Genomic DNA, 18,645 nt, shown 5'->3' with positions numbered 1-18,645 from the left:
AACATCATCATGTATGATACAAATCCAGCAGTTGCTGTAGTTTTATATTACATTACTGACATAACTGACATTCATCATTATCCTGTTCGCAACTTTACATACAACTGCCTATTGTGTTACCATCTTGAGCTTCAGTGAGTGTTTGCACCTTTTGGAAAAATCAGGGGCACCAGTTTGTGTTGAAAAGTGGTGGGGACAAAAGATCAGATGAAAAAACATTACTGCAGGACGGGAAGAATATTGAATAACGGCGCATCAAAAATGGGCATAGTGTAGGACGGTCAACAACACAAAATTACTCAGCATAAACCCCTTAAACAATGTCAACTGCACATGTAACAGTCCCTACAACACCAGCTCAACCGAACAGTGCCAAAGCACCATACTGTAGATAACAGCAGCATGTTAAGTCAATGATTACAATGAAATTCATTCCATATGTAAAAGAAAACACACTATAAGCACACAACGCAACATATGTGACCCTGGGTGTACACTGCAAAAATGATTTTCAAGAAAAAAATGTTCGTAGTATTTTTGTCTTGTTTTCAGTAAAAATATCTAAAAATTCTTAAATTAAGATGCTTTTTCTTGATGAGCAAAATGACCTAAGAAAATAAGTCTAGTTTTTACACCAAAAATACCAAATGTAAGTGATTTTGTGCATAAAACAAGCAATAAAATCTGCCAATGGGGTAAGCAAAAAAATCTTGAAACACTAAATTCAAGAAAAATTCTAGAAAAAAATAGCTTACAACATTGGCAGATTTTTTTGCTTATTTTATGCACAAAATCACTTAAATGTGATATGTTTGGTCTAAAATCTAGATTTTTGCTCATCAAGAAAAAGCATCTTAATTTAAGAATTTTTAGATATTTTTACTGAAAACAAGACAAAAATACTAAGTAAGAAAGTCAGATTTTCAAGAAAAAAAATTCTTAGTATTTTTGTCTTGTTTTCAGTAAAAATATCTAAAAATCCTTAAATCAAGATGCATTTTCTTGATGAGCAAAATGACTTAAGAAAATGTGTCTAGTTTTTAGACAAAAACTATACAATTTAAGTGAATTTGTGCTTAAAACAAGCAAAAACATCTGCCAATGGGGTGAGCATTTGTTGCTGAAATTAAGTGTTTAAGAAAAAAGGAAACTTATTTTTAGAATTTTTTCTCACCACATTGGCAGATATTTTTGCTTGTTTTAATCACAATTCACTAAAATTGGATATATATATATATTTTTTTTTTGTCTAAAAACTAGACTTATTTTCTTAGGTTATTTTGCTCATCAAGGAAAAGCATCTTGATTTAAGTATTTTTTTATATTTCTACTTAAAACAAGAAGAAATACTAAGTAAGAAAGTCATTTTTGCAGTGTAAGTCGCACATGTATTGCTTGATTTTCAGAACATTTTAACCAAAAAGTGGTGGGGACAAAAACAGCTATTTCAAAAAGTGGTGGGGACATGTCCCCAGCGTCCCCAGTGTTAATGACACCTATGGTAAAAATTGTTTTTGAGTCTTTAAACTGTACTCATTATTAAAACATTCAGAGACTCACGCAGATCTATCACCAAACTAACAAACCATTACAGATCACTGAAGAAGATAAAGAAGAATGAAGAGGAGGAAAATTCAGTTATTTATAAAAAGATCTGAAATGTAACAGAGCTCATTCAGGGCAGTAATAAATAATTTTAAGATCCTCTTATTTCTATAAAGACTTTGCTGATTCAGGGTGTGTAAACATGAGAGCACATTACTGTATAAATTACAGCAACCACCAGATATTGACATTGACAACAACCATCCTTCCTGATGATACACGACATACACGAGGTATGATGGGAACAGAGAAGACAGACACTTCCGGTCATTCAGGAAGCACGGCTCATTTAAAATGCTTGATGCTATTGGACAACACCTGACCTGACCAACATCAACATTCCTTAACAACAGACACAAGAGTCAAACGTTGACATGCATAAATGAAATATAAAGCTATATAGCACAGCTGAATATTTAAAGGATAATGTTAGATTGAGATAAACGACACAGGAAAAAGCATCTTGATTTAAGTATTTTTTGATATTTCTACTTAAAACAAGAAAAACACCATACAAGCACCATACAAGAATATCGTTATTTTTGCCGCGTGCACCAACAGGCTCATGCAGACACGTCGAGTATAAACAAGACTTAATGCACTGCAAGTCCCTTTGGATAAAAGCGTCTGCCAAATGCATACATGTATAAAACATCAGTGTAACACAGCTGATCTCAGGACAGTTTACTGAAGCACCAAACAAACACAGTTTCATTGAGTTATTCTGCTGTGTGTTCCTCTTGAAGGAAATGAAAACATTGCTTCTGCTACTTCTTTTTACCTCCACACATTCCCCTGTTCTCTCATCTGGGTTCATGAGGAAATTATAGCTCGAGGTACGATTAGCTTTGTTCTGTTTCGCTAGACATTGTATCTATAATAATAAAAACAATGATAAACAAAGTACACAGCAATTATGAGCGGTTTCCACGGAGACCAGACAAGGCTCCACTTCAACTAATCAAATCACAGAGAGAATCAGAAATTAGCATAAACATGGATTTAGCAAAATAATTCTGCACTTTAGCAAGAAACACAACCTGCATAACAATTAATGTTTATCATGACAACAACCCAGCATTCACAAGCCATTTAACTCAAACATTTTATAGTCATCGCACACTATATTATTATAATCATATAATATTATAAGTATATATTAGTAATGAATTTTATTTCATATTTTATTTCATCTGCAGACATTGGAGAGATGCTATCAAAATGTGAATAGTGGAGTTCACACCACAACTATAACGTTAAAGATACAATGAACGATATCGTTGGGATCACTTTCTGGGTGATTTTTTTTTCAATGGATGAATGATAAACCATTGACAGCCAATCAGATCTATTTTTTTTGAACTTCAAGTGCACATGCATTTGACATGACAGATGACACCGTAGAGAAGCTCATTGCTGAGGTCTATAACATAAAATTAACTGATTTTTAATTAACTGATGCAGTTGCTATGAAAATTCTACTACATTTGCTATGTTTACATGAACCCTAAACATTGCAATCTGATTGAAATATTTGTTTACATGTACATTCTATTTAATCTGAACCAAACAACTGCGCAAGCACAAAGACCAGGGTTGCCAGATTGGTGTATCAAAACCAGCCCAATGGACATTCAAAACTAGCCCAAAAGCATTCCAATGACTATTCACAACCCAAATACCACTAACAAATTAACAAAATCCTTTCATCTTTAACCCGCAGAAAAAACAACAACTGCAGAGAATGTTTAAACAGTAGCCAAATCTGAAATCAAAAAGGCAGAGGACTTGGAAAAGCCACGCTGCGCACAGCATCTCTCATCGAGTTCACGCTTTATCTCTGGATAAATGTATGAAGTTGAGTTGGAGAAAGTTGTTCTTGATAAGTTTTCAAATAAAGGCAATGAAAATGAATTTATTTTATAGCTATTGTATTGCTTTATGTAATGTTATGAAGACATGAACGCTGCAGAATGTACAGCGTGTGACCCCATTACCTTAATAATGTGTGTTGCTATTGCCTTGCTATTGCATGTTTCTGTGACGTGAATCATGTGATATAAAAGATAAATATAAGATCTGAACTACAGCACAATTCTTCTGCGCATGTGCACAAGATATTTTTGCATCTAATTGAGAAAATACTGTGATTTATGCGTTTACATGCATACTTTTCTCCTGATAATTGGATCACAGATCAGACTACACCACTTTCAATACGATTGAAATTTGCATCTGATCAACCTCAATTATATTGATTAAGGCATTTCAATCCGACTGAGCCATCAATACAATTACAAACATACAATACGATCACACAAAATCAAAGCTAATGACAATGCCAAAAAGTAAGATATTAGATTACACAAACTAGATTCACCGTTTAGAGTTATGCAAAAGCAGCATGTTGAGGAAATCTGCTGGTTATACCCACTGTGTGAATGCAACATGAACAGCATATTTACAAAGTTTTTATTCGAGGAAATACACAGTATTAGTTAATGCCATTGAAGGTAAGTGATTTGCGCGAGTACCGCACATGTGAGCAAATTAACAAAGTTATCGTAATCGTCTGGTGATGTGGATGCTAATATAGTTATCGTTATTGCTAAAGAGTGAACGGCCCTTACCTTATGAATGTGAAAGGCACTTTAATTCAAAACAACTTACAGTGCATTTAAACGAAACAATGGCAGACTGTGCATTCTGCATTCATTGAAATTCAAACCCATAACACTGATGATGTTCAAAATGTGTGCCCACCTCAGAGCTCCCGTGTCATTGAACATCAAGAGTCTCATCTGAAACGTTTGAGCTGGATCTAATGCTCATAGGTTATTCTCCTCTCAGAAGAACAATAAAGCTCAAACATCTCCATCTGCTCTCCTCATTACAAACACACGCAGGACATTTAGACGACTCGGTCCCGCTGTGTCCTCTTAACTGCTCTTTAGGTGAGCAAACACTAGACTAAAGGAAATGAACATGCTGTTTGGAGATAAACGTACAGATTTCCAATAGGTTTCTACAGTATAGTTGACCAATTCTGGATCAGCTGATACTTAATCAATCCATCAAATCTATTTTATTCTAATAACTGATGAATCGAGGACAAGGATTCATACCTTGATCCATTATTCTATCCATTTATTCCTCCTCTCGCCCTCTTTCTCATAGCAGATAATTTGACAGGCGTGGATGTGGAGACATCGGCTGACTGATCGACAGCTCACAGCATCTGTCTGTCAGTCATTGGCCTGAGGAGTAATCTGTAAACTGTGATTGGCTGGCAGATTGATGGGCGGACAGATGTGCCTTTGAGGGCTTGCAGAGCGACTGTCATCACCCAACGTTTGTCCCCAGAGGATTCTGGAACCCTTCGAGAAAGAAACTGTCTGTCTCTCTTTGGTGAAGGTTGCAGGACTCTGTTTAATCTCGCAAAGCTTTACAACAGACACGCCAGCTTGATAAAGCACGACAGGCGTCTCACCAGCTGTCTGTCTCTTGTTAAGGTGAACGGCCAGTCAAATGCCAAAGCACATGACAGCGATGACATCTGGACGCTTTGCATTTGACTTCTCTGTCAAAATATGACGTGAAATAACGTTTGCCCTCTACAGACGGCATATTACCATTAGTCTCCTAACTTTACGTCTACTTCACTGACTTACAATCGGGTTGATGTCTGTCTGCGCTGACCACTGACTGTCTCACCAAGACAAATAACTTATAGTCAGTCTGAAAAACAGTCTGCAACAAGTTATCAAGCGCTCAGGTCATGTCGTGCATAAAACCGCAATTAAATTGTGACGGACTGAATAATGAACAGTCTCAAGTGACTTTTACAAAACATGATATCCATTTCAAAAATTGCTATGAAGAAGCAAGAAATAGAGAAAAATGGGACGCTGGTTAAAATACAACCAGAGTACAGAGCTCAACAAGATTCATGAAACCATAAGAAAAATCAGGAGAGATCTCTTCAATATTTCTATATTTTACAAACAGCAGACTGCTACGATATACACATTTTTTTAATTGCTTAATTATGTATTTCAACAACTGTCTTATTTGTATACCTCTTTATTTCTCCTAAATTATTTAAGAAAAAAACATCTCAGATATTTAAATAAAACACAACTCAGAAATCTCCATCAAATCTCCTGATAAACCAACACACAGTAGCTCTCATCACCACAGAGAGATAACAAACAAATACCATAAGTTGTGTGTCTAAATATCAAAGACACACAACTGCACAACATCTATTTATTACAATCAAAGTTTCATCTCAGTCTGAGCAAATGTGTGCTGTTATCTGAACACATCGCTTTTTCATCTTCTCATGTAATGAAGGTCAGGGTGGACAACATTACTGCAATACTGAATATAATGTGTCACTCAGAAATATGTCACATTCACAAAATGTTTATTTGCTTGTACACTTTTAAATATAAAAAGTAATCCATAAAACATTTACGTTTTGTGACACTAACATTTAAAAACTACCCTGCAAGGCTTTGCAGTACTGCAAGAATTGTGCTTTAAATATCACCATATGATCAAAGCAAGTTTCACATCAGAGCAAACCTGTTAAAAAACTCATCTAACCCAAGTCAGATCCAACCCAAATTCAACTGGAGCAGTCAAAGAAAATGATACTTAAACAAAATATCATTTACATTTAAGCTAATTATTTCTTTATGTAATTGTATGATTAGATTTTTACAAAACCTCATTCAAGTCGCACCAGACCTTCACTGATAGTCTGATATGTCAAGAAAGAGACCCATCAAGAGGAGAAGTAAACAAAAGAAAGAGAGAGAGAGATGAGAGTGAGAGAGATCTTACCCCGGGTAAAGTCTTTTGTTCATGAAGAGCGTTCTGGGCCTTCAGTGCTGAATCTCTTGCACAGTATGTTAGAAAGGCACATCCTGAAACACATATAAACACACACACACAGGTCAAAACAACCAGTGGTGGATCACTAAAACCTCATCACTTTATTAGTGCTGTTAGTCAAGACATCAGTAAATCAGGATTACTATTAACAGTCTCAAAAAAACTCTAATAGATCATCAATAGATCAACAATAGATCATCCATCAGAATTGTTGGGGGAGATGGGATTTTATATAGACTTTTACCTAGATTTTCACCAACTATTGAAGCTTTGTATGTAAAAAACACTGTTTACACATAAACTATTGATCTGATCACAAAGAGATCTGTTTCCAGAAATAAAAGTCCTACTAAAAGCCTTGGTGACTGTCATGCCAACAGCAGCACTATTTAAAAACAGACAAATTGGACAAAAATCCCATGCATGCAACAGGACAGGTTAATTTAAACATGCCTAAACATCAGAAGCAAATGTGTTTTTTTTTCATGGGTGAGCTGTCAGAAGGTCACCCAATGAAAGGCATTTTTGCAGTTACAAGCACAAATTCTCATCAAGGTAGACGACTGGCATCCATCCTCAGAGACTACACACACACACACACACACACACACACACTCTTGTTTCCATGTTTTGTGGCTACATTCCATAGACGTAATGCATTTTATACCGTACAAACTGTATATTATATTCCCTTTCCCAAACCCCAACCATCACAGAAAAGTTTCTGCTACCTTAGATTTTCAAGAAACATCATTCTGTTTGATTTATACGCTTGTTTCCTCATGGGGACCTCAAAATGACCCCACAAGGTCACAAAAATACTGGTATTCCTATCTTTGTGGGGACAATTGGTACCACAACATGATGATTATCAGGTACACACACACAAACACACAATCACACACACACACACACACACACACACAAAGATGATAAAATGTTTCAAATAGTGCTCTGATTTACCACAGAATGCAACATATAATCTACATTAGTTTTACTGTATTGACCACAGCATACAGTATGTTAGTTACTGCAGAACCTATACAATTATCACAATTCAGAAACATTTACAACATTTATAAAACAAACATGTTTGGCTTGGGTTCCCACCTAATGTAAGCAAAACCCTGGGTCCTGAAACAAAACCTGTGGAAATAAAGTGTTTTCGTGTATGGTTTTATGTGAATGTGTGCCCGCGTGTGCTTCAGCGGATCACACTCAACAACAATTTTTATTGTATTTTTATAACCATGTCAGTTCTTTCTAAATGCAGCTAAATTAATAAAGCAAACTTAACAGGGATAAATGAAAAGTTTATAATATTGCTTTCACCAAAAAAACTACATGTGATTGAAAAAACAGTGGCAAATCATTTAATAAACTGCAGTAACATGAGAAACACATGAAAATAAAGAGACTGGAAAAGATATAGAGCTGATATGAGGTATAACGTCAAATCATTGATAAATATTCACTGGCACTGGCTTGATTCTCCTCACAGCGTGTGAACAATATGAAGTTCTTCTTCTCAGAGTTAACAACAAATACTGAAGCTTTCCTTTAGTAAGTCAAAAATGCAAGCTGTAGTTGAACTAAGCTACTTTAAGGAGAAATGTTTACCTGACCCAAGCCCTACAAATGATTTAGAGGACAACAAGTGATTTTCTCCGAGCTCTGACTACATTTGCATTTCAAACTATGACAGCATCTTTAGCATACAACCCTTGACAGAGTTGACAAATATTGGGTTATTTGCTCACCATTTTGCATGTCTCAGTCCAGAAAGCTGTTTTCAACCATGATAAGTCAATTCTAAAAGCGGTCATTATTTCTTATAAGGCCTTGTGTTTCTGCTTTCATGTGTTACAGTACTGATCAATCTACAGGTTATTTAGTGCTATAACACATCCTGAAGTTTGCTTTCTCAGAGTTTTTCAAAATAAAAGTAAATCGGGTTTAAATGTCAGGAGTTCCTGTCAGGATGAAAATAAGAGACTTTTGTCCTGATGCTAATAATGTTGCTTGCATTATTTAAAAAAACTTATATTGTTATAATTCGATTTAATTTCCATATTCTTCATACTGTTGAAAATAATGTTTAATGCCGAGATGCTTTAAAACATTTGATGAAACTGAAATTTAAAATTAACATGTAATTTCGTTTTTTTTTACAAAGATAAATGACAAAATTTGCAGTTACATATATTAACAAGGTCATAGTCATGTATATTTACTAAAAACAAGTGTAACATAAAAATCTATCTTGTCCTGTTGTGTTACTTTTGACCCACCTGTGTGTTAATTTCGTCCCAGCTGACGGGGTCAAAAGTAACAATGCACTACGTATGTTCAAAGTGAAATTATACTGAAGTCGTTTTATATTTGTTCAAAATTCCAGCAGGTAGCCTACTGATAGGCGACACTTGAGTTATTCACCAAAAATATATCTTTGTCCAAAATATTATCTTTGAAAATTAAGTTTTTTTTCTAGTAAAAAAAATGCTACTTTCGCCCGTGCTCTCCCTTTCGGTGTAACCTCGCGTAATCAGGTTGATTTAGTCAGATTAAATCATATTTTTGATTTGTATACAACGAATCACTGACATAGATTGTGAAACATAAACACATGTGTTGATCTGAAACACACAGTTACGGCCACGAGTCTCGAGAAGACGCACGAATCAAACTGTTTACGCCAAACAAAGAGGACATAGTAAGCAAAGAAATCAAAGTCCATCCGCGCACCGACCTTTATGCATCCCGCTGAATCTGTCTTTAAGCACGGTGAGCTCGTAGATCTTGCCAAACTCCTCGAAGAGCGGCTTGAGGTCTTTCTCCTCGAGGTTACGCGGGATCTGGCCAATGAAGAGCTTGATGGCGTCGTGATCTTTCATGGGGATCGAGGCGCTGTTGAGTCCGTTCATTCTGCCGGAGCTGTCCGCGGTGCTGAAACCATTCTCCGCCGTGACCGTGGCCATATTTCTCCCTCCCGCGCGCTCTGTCCCCTGCTCTCTATCATCCACTCCTCTCTCTATCTCTTTCTCTTTCACCTGTGCACTCTCTTCTTGGTTAAATTCTTTCCCTTCAGACTCGACCTCTCTTTTTCTTTTCCGCGCACTCTCACGCGTGTTTTTGTCTTTGGATTCTTTCACTTCTCACGCTCCGCGCGCGTGACTCTCTTTTTCCGCGTGTCAACTGCCACTCTGGATCGTGACGTCAGCGCGGAGCTCTTTACTACACCCGCGGCTCATTTGCATAATAAATCCGATCCAGCCAATCACAGGGCGCCGAGAGTCGACAAACTCTGTGGGGAGCGGAGCGAGAATCCAAACATTTGTACGGCGCCAGAGGGGCAAAATATCCCGCAACACGGACCTAAATATTTGTAAAAGTTAATGTGGTAGCTTTAACCCTTTCATGGTTATAATGTAATTTATTTGAATTCGTAAGGGTTATTAGTAGACCTACCCGATGTCTTCGTTCTGTGCAACTCTAGTTTGTTGCCCTATAGCATCGTCAATCATACAGATAGGCATCGACATAATAAGCAATATTTTCAACAAAACTCTTTACAAGTAACAGATCACATTTGTCTCCAGGGGCCAGTTGTTCAAAAAGTTTAATCTGGATCCAAAAATGATCCAGATTTGGAAATCCCATGTTTTTCTATCCATGATCAGATAAACCTTTTCACTTTTGTCCTAGTTTTTCAAAGCAAAATTAGAATGGATCACCCTGATACAGATATGTAAAAACCAGCAGGTAATATGTGTTTTTACTTGAAGAGACAATAAAACAACACAACTTTCCCTTAGGTTTTTTTTTTATTCAACATTCATTCTGTTCTTCTGGCTCACAAAAAAAAACACAAACACATTGTGTACATTTTAAGTCATAAAGAGGCTGAATGTCCGGTGGTTTACATTTGTAGAGATTACTTTTGTTAAAAATGTTAAATATTTTTTTTGTTTTGTTGACTGCTGTATGAGGGATATATATACACTGTAAAAAATGCAGCATGAAGTTAAAACAACTTGATTTTGCAAGACAATTCAACATACTGTTTTTAGTTTTGACATGTGAATAGTTGAAATAACTTATAAAAACTAGATTAAGCTATTTAACTTAACTATTTAAGTTAACTATTTAAGTTAAAGTAGCAAAGAAATATATGTTGATTTGACAAAAATGCTGCATATTTTTTTACAGTGTTTGGACTGTATAAAATAAAACACAAATGAGATGTGGATGTTAAATAACTGCTTCAATATTAATTAAATTAACAATAAAATTTGGCAAAGACAATAATTTGAAATAGACAACAATTACATAAAATCATTAAAATCATGACATGTGCCACATCAAAACATGCAAATGATAATAAACACTGAATATTGACATATTTTTTAAAGGGTAAATATATGACATTAGATTCAGATGTATACATTTTTAGCACAAACATAGAGATGGCATAGAACACAAATTAATAAGATGCTAATAATATATTAAAAGTAAATATAAAAAAGTAAAAATAAAAGTCAATAGGAATCAATGTTTGTTGTTTTGTGGCAGTGATGTTGAACATTTGGTCAGGTAAGAAGATAAGAGATGGTCTGCTGTCATGTTGATCTTGAGACACAGGCTGTGATTACCACAGATCTCCATCAGCTGGCTGTGGACATCATTTGGTGGACTGTACAAGGTTGAGCATCAGGCTAAACAAGATTTGAGTCTGTCGATCACTGGTGAAAGGATAGGACATGGATAAAACATAAGACTTAAGTAGTTGTAACGGGCCACCATTCGTCAAACTTTTATGACCCCCTCCCCCACCCGTTGACAGGTCGTGTTTTATGACCCCTTTGACAGGGGGGCGGGACCATCAATCAAAATCTGTACAAGTTGTCAACTTTAGACAGAAAGTATTTAATGGTTTTATTGCCGGTCATTTAGAGTGATTGTTTTTCCTGAGTGTGTTTTATGTCAAGCGTATGGTGTCATGTTTAATGACGGCTCGTGTTTCGACATTTGCTGTTTATTGACATTTGATGTCAGATCTCAACCATCCTCCCTCCTTTGCTCGCCCCGTGCGCTTCTCAATACTGACTTTCACACCGCGGGTGTGTTGTTGAATCTAAAGTTTTGCAACAGCATAAGTTTATTTAAAGGCAATCACTAATCATATATATATATATATATTAGATGTACCTGGCTATGCTTAAAGCCGATGTTTTCTATCGAGCTATAGTTTCTGATCAGACACAAAGTCTGAACTAAATAAAATTTTAAACGGTTCACGAAGTCTGGGAATCTTTTCATGACATGGTCTACAGTTTAACGCGTATTAAAGATCCAGCGGTGTCTGACAAAGCGTCGGGTGATTGTTCATATCTGTCATTTAAAATAAAGTTAATAAATGTAATTCTGTCCACTATGGCAAAATAGGAATTTATTTTAGATTTAGGGGAATCTTTAACCATGTCTCTGATTAAAACTTTTGATTGTAACATCACAAGTTATTTAATTAAATATTCCGTATACGGGTATAGTTTAAGCAATGACCTGAGCCATTACCTTCGGAGCCGTCAATACTACAATCTTTAGACGATAGTCTAAACTAAATAAATTTTTTAAATGGTTCAGGAATTCCGTGAATCTTTTCATAACCTGCACTATAGTTTCACGCGTATTAAAGATCCGGCGGTGCCTGACAAAGCGCCGGGTGAGCGTTCATATCTGCCATTTTAAAATAATGTTAATAAATGTAATTCTGTCCACTATGGCAAAATAGGATTTTATTTTAGATTTAGGGGAATCTTTAACCAAGTCTCTGATTAAGACATGTGTATACGTGCACAGATGGTGACAGAGAAACTTATATATGACGTTAATAAACTTTTAAATGTTTTTAAGACGTATTCACCCCATTTTGGGGTTTTATTTTTAATTAAACGCTTCTTAAAACATGTGTGAATATGTGTATATTATACAATATTGTCTGCTCTGACAAAAATAAATTATTATGTAGATTTTAGGTCAATTGCCTGCGTGTATCTTATAAATACAAATTGATAATACGTTTGTATTGGCAAGAGACTTCTTTAAAGTCACGCAAGAATAAATATTTTAGTTGTAACTGGTTAACCTTAAATGTACTATTATCTATTTAACTATAAGCTATATTTTACTGAACAGCCTCAAAGTTTCTGATGCTGAACTTATGACCGTATGTGATAGATATTTCACAGCAGGGTCGGTTTGTAATCTAGGTAGAGTCTTTTAAAACTGTAATGGTAAAATGTAATATGGACACTCTGTCAAAAATAAAGCATTTGTTTGTAACAAATTATTTAATGAAATATTCATCAGTGGTATAGCGATGAACAGTGCCAAAACCACCGGGGACACCAATAACACATTCTTTAGACTAAAGGCTATTTATTTTAAACTAAATAAAAGTTTAATCTTTTCAGACATAGTATTCTGATCACACCATTAGATCGCGCTCCGGCGTTTACAAACATACGCGGATGAATGTTCATATCCACCGTTAAGAAACTTTTAAACGATTAAAAACACTTTCATATCATTTTCTGAGTTTTGTTTTAAATTAATGACATCTTAAAATCAACTGTGAATATGTGTTTATTACACAATAAATTATAATTCTGTCCGCTCCGGTATAATAGGGGTTTTATTTTAGATTTGGGACTTTCTTTAACCAAGTCTCTGATTAAAACATGTGAATGCGTGTACCAACGTTGCCAGAAAACGTACGCTGATGCGCACATATATCTGGCGTTAAGAGCCTTTTAAACGTTTTAAGACATTTCACACCCTATTTTGAGTTTAATTCATTAATGTCATCTAATATCGAAGTGTGTACATGTCTATTTACGATAAATGTAACACGGTAAACATTGTCAAAATAAAAGGGTTCTTGAACATGTTATATGGGTGTTTCTTGTTTTGCGAATGTTCGACATATTTATTGATGTGGAAAAAGTTTGTTGTTTGGACGAACAGTTTCAGTCTCTCTCTCTCTCTCTCTCTCTCTCTCTCTCTCTCTCTCTCTCTCTCTCTCTCTCACCAGTCCGCTATCAACCAGCAGACAACCCCCCAGATGTCTGGACAGAGGGAGTGTTGGTAAAATAAAAGAAACTCAGCCCCCATTGACAAAAAGTAATAGGTTTATTTTAGATTTCAGGCTTCATTACTCAGATACAGATTAAAGCATGTTATTTCTTATTCGTAATTTAAAGAAACTTAGAAGTTTTAAGACATTTTATCTCACATTGTGGTGTTGTTTTTTAATTAATGTAACCATAAACCCTTGTGTTAGCCCTTAGAGGACAACAAAACGGGTGCAAATATTATTTATCAACGTTTGATGTTGTTATAAACCAGGTTGTCACATACGTGACAACAATCATTGCTTTAAAGACAAAACATTTAACAAATTTGACATTTTGTTAAACATGGTTGTGTGCGTCCATAAACACAACAACAGTTAGGACATGGTTCTACATAATATTAAAATCACGGGGCTTACGTTAAATAGGTAAACCTTAATTTTTACTAAATAAAATAAAAATAAACTATTTGAACATATTACCTGATATTAGGTTAGGTTTAAGATCGTAACATCGTAAAACCCCCAGCGGATATGGTGTGTGCGTGTGTGTGTGTGTGTGTGTGTGTGTGTGTGTGTGTGTGTGCGCGTGTGTGTGTGCGTGTGTGCGTGTGTGCGTGTGTGCGTGTGTGTGTGTGCGTGTGTGTGTGTGTGCAATGGCTGTTATCACGTGGTGCGGACCAAAAGACCAACGCTGCGGGGGTTGTGAAGCGAAGAATGTTCTGTATAGATGAGAAGTTTTTCCTTCTGAACACAGAACCTTTACCAAAAACGTAACCCCGGATTAACACATCACAGAACAATTTGAACAACCGTGTCGGATTCGTACACACCAGAGGTCTGTTTTATGTTTTGCAGAAACTGTGGAAACTTTTGATGCTGCAAAGGTGTCCGAATTCGCAAACAAACTATCAAACGCAACGCGGCGGAAACAGTGGACACGAGCCTTTTGTTGCTGAGAAGGCGATTGAACTCAGAAACAAACAAGCAAGCAATGTTGTCTACGAAACTACAGATTCTTGAAAAAGATGGCACAAAGATCATTCGAACGACTACGCAATGGCCAGATGGGGTATGTGTACGGGACCGACCTTTTTAAAGATATGCTTAAAAAGAACTACAAGCGCGAGATGTCCAATCTACTATGTACTGTGATATACAAAGAAGCCAATGTGTGCATGCCTCCAAATTATTGCGAAGCTAACGCTGAGTGTGTAACCAGACTCAAGGAAAAAACAGATGTTGTGAAAAGTATAGATGACACGCTCAATAGCATGGTGCAGACGGTGGTACAGGCCCAAGAGGAACCCAGTGTGATTATTAGAAAGGCCCTAGAGATATTTTATGAATGTGACGAGGTCGAGTTTTACGTTGTCAATATCATAATAATGATAGCATTTGTAATTGATGTATGCATTGATATGCTTGTAAAGAAACGAGAAATTAATGTGTGGGAAATCATAGAAAATGCCGTAGATTTCATGTTTTGAAAAGGGTCTTGGTTCATGCATGCACGTTCTATGGTATCTAGACAATATCATAACGTTTAATAATGATGATGCCTAAAAACCATTCGTGTGAGCCAGTGGCATATCTTACGCAAGTTTTTACAGTTGTTTTTTAGTTTTACCAAAAGTTTTAATCTGATTTTATTTTTTACTCAACATTATGATTGATAATCCATGTCCGTCAACTTTAACAAAAACTACGTTCTAGTAGTTTCAATGTATGGTAACTGTTGTTTTTTCATCATTGATTTTGTATACTGCTTATGTTTTTGTATGTTTTGCTGTACCGGATTCATAAAAACAAAATATACAAGGATTTTTTGGTCTTAATGTCTGTTGCTACCATAAGATACAAACATTAGAACATTTAGACATCTTGTTCAGACAACGTGTGACATTGCTCATTCTTCATATGTTTTTGCAACACCACACAGAGAAACGTGAAAGATTAATAGAAATTACATGTGACTACATCACATGTCTTTCAGAGGCGTAAAATAAAGTCACCAATGTTAGTATGGGATGCTAAAACAGCACAGGCACAAGCTGATCCTAATTTTGATACCTGCCGTCTGTCACATAGTCAAAGCTCATATACTTCATGTCTCTACGAATCCTGACAGAGTTTTAGTTTCATATACACAACACATCAAATGTAAACCACGGTAAACTAAATACATTTGACAGCAAAGATCTCTAATTTTCTGACAACCCCAAAAAAGATGATGGGGTCATCATCAAACATCACTCACTTTTTAGGTAGCGAAAGGTTTTTGTTTATTTTAGTTTAACTCGACACTGAAATTTTAGTTAAGCACCCAGAAATGCACAGATTTTACGTTTTAAGTATACATGTGTACATCACATTGCGATTTCAGTCTCAACTAGATCGATGATCTATCAATATTAGCTACAAATGTTGTTAGTATGCTTGCTCTGATTTCACAAAACATCCATATACATTCAAAACCTAGGGGTTCAACGCATTAAAGTCATCAATTTTATTTCGTACACAACAACCACACCAAAATTTTTAGAATGTGCAAACTGTTTTACTTCGTTTTAAACATGTTTGTGTGGTTTCGGTCTAGATTTTATAGAAAACTTCAGAACATGACACCGTTTTAACATTTACAAAATGATGAAGCATTTTACTTTTAAGTGTCTCCCATGATCATGTGGGGGTGTGACAATTACTTTTGTATGGAAATTATATGAATGCAGAGAAACAACACAAAAGTTTTGAACTTTAACATAATTTTATAAGGGTCCTGATTTTTAAAAACAGTAATCTGTAATGTTTCTTACACACAAATCTAAACACATCACAAGTCTCAATGTTTAATAGTATGCAAAGGTTTGTTGGCGTATTTTTAGACACAAGCTGTTTATTTTCATCTTTAAACAAATGTGTATGACAAAAGTTGTTCTGCCTGAACTGACACTAAGGATCGATGCCGAAATGTTAAATCTAAGTATTTGCAAAACAACCTTCACCGTCATATAGATGTTTTCAATCTAATGGTACCTGATTAAATGTGACCATACTATTTCAAACATTACCAAGTTGTAGATGGTTGTGACTCAAGTTACAAAGGTTTTAACAAACATTACTGTTTGTCACGGTGTGTTTCATCGCATTGCTGATGTATGCAACAGACTCTTAAGTTTTATGTTAAAAGGATTACTAAAAATAAAAACCTAAGCATTCTGTATTATGTTGGTGCTGATGATTTTACAAGTTTACAGTTTCAAACATTTTTGCTATATTCGCTGTGAAAGATTTAGTAAATAAATCTAAAACATAAACAGTGTTGAAGAGTTACCTTAATCTTCTAGCAACAATTTTCAAGAGATTACCAACATGTATGATGTACTAACTGTCAGGGGATCTGTGATATTATTTTCTGAAGTAATTAGCTATCTAATGGCTACTGCACAATAACTTAAGCGATAAAGAGTTTGACAAATGTTACATAAACTATAGAAACGAAACAAGATAAATTACAAAGTCACTGGCATGAGGTTTACACTTAAATAAATCACGCAGATGTTTAAAGTGGTACATGTTTTTTTTATTTCTCATCAAGTAAAAGAAATACATCATATGTTATCATTGTAGTGTAGAAATATCACAACGTTTTTCACAAGAATGTGATCATCCATCGGTTCAATAATTTCACAAACAGCAATTTGATCATTATTTGATATTGTAAACAACACAAACACACAGTAATAGTCTCTAAAGATACTACAGAATACCATTAGCTTTTTGTCATCAAGTCTGTAACAGATGTATCACGAAGCCTGTTTCATGATCTTGAAACCAAACAGTCTGTGGAATCGATACACACAATATGTATTGATTCATCAGGCATTGTCGGATCCTTCTGGGGGACACAGGTCCATTGGAACATCATCAGACATTACTTGAGCCGTACAAAGGGTGGTGTTGTTGTAGGGTGATGGTAATGTCTGATGATGTTCCAATGGACCTGTGTCCCCCAGAAGGATCCGACAATGCCTGATGAATCAATACATATTGTGTGTATCGATTCCACAGACTGTTTGGTTTCAAGATCATGAAACAGGCTTCGTGATACATCTGTTACAGACTTGATGACAAAAAGCTAATGGTATTCTGTAGTATCTTTAGAGACTATTACTGTGTGTTTGTGTTGTTTACAATATCAAATAATGATCAAATTGCTGTTTGTGAAATTATTGAACCGATGGATGATCACATTCTTGTGAAAAACGTTGTGATATTTCTACACTACAATGATAACATATGATGTATTTCTTTTACTTGATGAGAAATAAAAAAAACATGTACCACTTTAAACATCTGCGTGATTTATTTAAGTGTAAACCTCATGCCAGTGACTTTGTAATTTATCTTGTTTCGTTTCTATAGTTTATGTAACATTTGTCAAACTCTTTATCGCTTAAGTTATTGTGCAGTAGCCATTAGATAGCTAATTACTTCAGAAAATAATATCACAGATCCCCTGACAGTTAGTACATCATACATGTTGGTAATCTCTTGAAAATTGTTGCTAGAAGATTAAGGTAACTCTTCAACACTGTTTATGTTTTAGATTTATTTACTAAATCTTTCACAGCGAATATAGCAAAAATGTTTGAAACTGTAAACTTGTAAAATCATCAGCACCAACATAATACAGAATGCTTAGGTTTTTATTTTTAGTAATCCTTTTAACATAAAACTTAAGAGTCTGTTGCATACATCAGCAATGCGATGAAACACACCGTGACAAACAGTAATGTTTGTTAAAACCTTTGTAACTTGAGTCACAACCATCTACAACTTGGTAATGTTTGAAATAGTATGGTCACATTTAATCAGGTACCATTAGATTGAAAACATCTATATGACGGTGAAGGTTGTTTTGCAAATACTTAGATTTAACATTTCGGCATCGATCCTTAGTGTCAGTTCAGGCAGAACAACTTTTGTCATACACATTTGTTTAA

At 35.3% G+C, this 18,645-nt stretch overlaps 1 protein-coding gene across 5 annotated transcripts in view; it reads right to left on the bottom strand.

Annotated features, from left to right (window-relative positions):
• Positions 1-9,697, bottom strand: part of celf6 (CUGBP Elav-like family member 6) — a 61,160-nt gene extending 51,463 nt beyond the window's left edge. For all 5 annotated transcript variants that reach the window (XM_065257894.2, XM_065257895.2, XM_065257898.2 and 2 more), the window contains exons 1-2: positions 9,257-9,697; positions 6,457-6,539 (exon numbers count right to left, since the gene is read on the bottom strand). In XM_065257894.2, the coding sequence (XP_065113966.1) occupies positions 6,457-6,539; positions 9,257-9,485 (312 nt within the window). In that variant the 5' untranslated portion in view covers positions 9,486-9,697. The remainder of the gene's footprint in view (positions 1-6,456; positions 6,540-9,256) is intronic.
• Between the last annotated feature and the right edge of the window lie 8,948 nt (positions 9,698-18,645).

The sequence above is a fragment of the Paramisgurnus dabryanus genome, chromosome 9 (genome assembly GCF_030506205.2).
Source record: "Paramisgurnus dabryanus chromosome 9, PD_genome_1.1, whole genome shotgun sequence".
NCBI lineage: Eukaryota > Metazoa > Chordata > Actinopteri > Cypriniformes > Cobitidae > Paramisgurnus > Paramisgurnus dabryanus.
This window is presented reverse-complemented; position numbering and strand designations above follow the sequence as displayed.